The following is a 1,922-nucleotide window of genomic DNA, read 5'->3' as shown; positions in this document are numbered from 1 at the left end:
CTTTCTTTCTGTAAAAAATCAATAAAATATATTTTAAAAATAAAATAAAATAAAAATATAAACGCAAAAAGAAAAAAAACACTTTTATTTTATCCTGTTAATCTTCTCTGTTAATTTGATGATTAGCCCAGTAAGAAGAACTTAGAAAGTGGGAGAAAAAGTATTAATATTTTTAGACCCACACTCTTTTCTTGGCATAAGGAGTTTTAACATCCGACTGGATTTGAATCCAATCTGCCATTAGCTGTGTCACCCTTGGCAGGTTACTTACTCTCTCTGTGCCTCCATTTCCTCATCCTTAAAGCAGGGATAAAATTAGACATTTCAAAAGTTGTTGGAAAATCAAGTGCATTCATATATATAAACTGCCCAGACAGGGCTCGTGCAAAGTAAGAACTCGGAAAAGATGGGCTCTTTAAGGATGTTCAAGCCATGAGTAAAAACCAGAGACCCCAACTCTACCTTTGATCCAGCACCATCCTTACTCACTCATAACCTCTTCCTTTCAGAAGGCTGCTCACCAGTTCCCTTCCCCCAGAGCAAACTGTTTTGCCTTCTACTCCAAATGGCAAGACAAACCCCAAAGAAAGGGCCCACACACGGTCTGGATGCTCACTCCCTGGATTCCAGATAACAGGTGCCTATGGGCCAAACTAGGGGGGAAGGAGGGATCCAAACTGAAGCATGTCTGTCCTTCATGCATTCACCAAACATTGATTACCCAAACATTGCAGTAGGTACCGGGAATGGGATGATGATCTGGAAGGACCCATTTCCTGCCCTCGTGGCACGTAACAGTTTAGGCATCAAGAACACCAATAATGAAGAAGCCATTGTGAATTTTGAAAGGAAACCTGCCTTCAGGGGTGACTTGGGACCCAGGAAGGCAAGCAAGTGATTCCCAGGAGCCCCAGCCTGGGAGGGAATGGGTCTCTGGACCCAGCTTGGGGATGGAAGAGCCTGCGGTGCACCCGAACCTCCACTCTAGGTGCGGAGGTTGTTTCCAGGATTGGTTTTGTTGTCTCTTGTTTTGCAGACAGCGCAGCAGAGCCTCCTCCTCCCTTCCCCACCCTTGCAGATGGAGGCTATTTATTCCTAGTGACAAGCCTGAGGCTCCCAGGAGGGTTGGCCTCAAAGACCTGGTGGGGCCTTGTGTCCCTGGCAGGCGCCAGTCCTCCCTCCAGGGCACAGAGAGGCAGCCAGAGGGTTGGAACTGTAGAGGTGAGGAAGGAGGGGTTCCCTCCACCACCCGTGGAGTGGCCCTGGCTGTGCACACTCCTCCCTGAGAAGCCTAAACATCAGGGGGCCAAGGATTAGGGTCTCCCCTGGGCTTCAAAGGTCAAAACTATTCTTGGCGAAGTGGAAACCTAGGCAGGCCTTTTCAGTCCCGGGATGCAGCTGGAGGTGAGGAGGTGGCTACTTCTGTTTTCGTCACTCAGAGATGTGGAATAAAGCCCTTTGAAAGTCGGGTCCCTATAGGGGTGGGGGTGGGGGTGGGGGAAGGATCCTCTCTTCACTCCGTGTTTCCACCACCTCGGTCACTCACAGGGCCATGACCCTGGGTCAAAAACCACCCTCTCCTCCAGGCTGGATTCAGGCCTTTCACAAACCCGGGCTGAGTGTGACCCCTGGGGCTAAACTGGTGTGGGGGAGAAGGACACGAAGAGGTATGAGGCTCTTGGTCCCCAAATGGACTTCCGTCGGCTGGGTCCGGTACCCCTTGCCCGAGGTTGAATACTGCAGCCTCCCGCTTGCAGCTGGGGGGCGGCGGGGGGGAAGGCGGCAGGGGGAAGGGGCAAGCAGGGAGAGACTGCAAAAGCTGCAGGGAGTGGACAGGGGCGGGGTCCTGGCCGCCCGGGAAGGTTGGGAGAGCCAGGTTAGGCTGGGCCCGAGGAGGGGGGCTGGAGCGTGCTTCCAGGCTA

At 51.9% G+C, this 1,922-nt stretch overlaps 1 protein-coding gene across 1 annotated transcript in view; it reads left to right on the top strand.

The window, feature by feature from the left end:
- The first annotated feature begins 1,366 nt into the window (after positions 1 to 1,366).
- Positions 1,367 to 1,922, top strand: part of FHL3 (four and a half LIM domains 3) — an 8,936-nt gene continuing 8,380 nt past the window's right edge. Inside the window, exon 1 of the mRNA XM_014541571.1 lies at positions 1,367 to 1,404. Coding sequence (XP_014397057.1) covers positions 1,393 to 1,404 — 12 coding nt within the window. The 5' untranslated portion in view covers positions 1,367 to 1,392. The remainder of the gene's footprint in view (positions 1,405 to 1,922) is intronic.

This window comes from Myotis brandtii, unplaced genomic scaffold, assembly GCF_000412655.1.
Source record: "Myotis brandtii unplaced genomic scaffold, ASM41265v1 scaffold274, whole genome shotgun sequence".
NCBI lineage: Eukaryota > Metazoa > Chordata > Mammalia > Chiroptera > Vespertilionidae > Myotis > Myotis brandtii.
The sequence above is the reverse complement of the archived record's forward strand: the minus strand, read 5'-3'. Positions and strand labels throughout refer to the sequence as shown.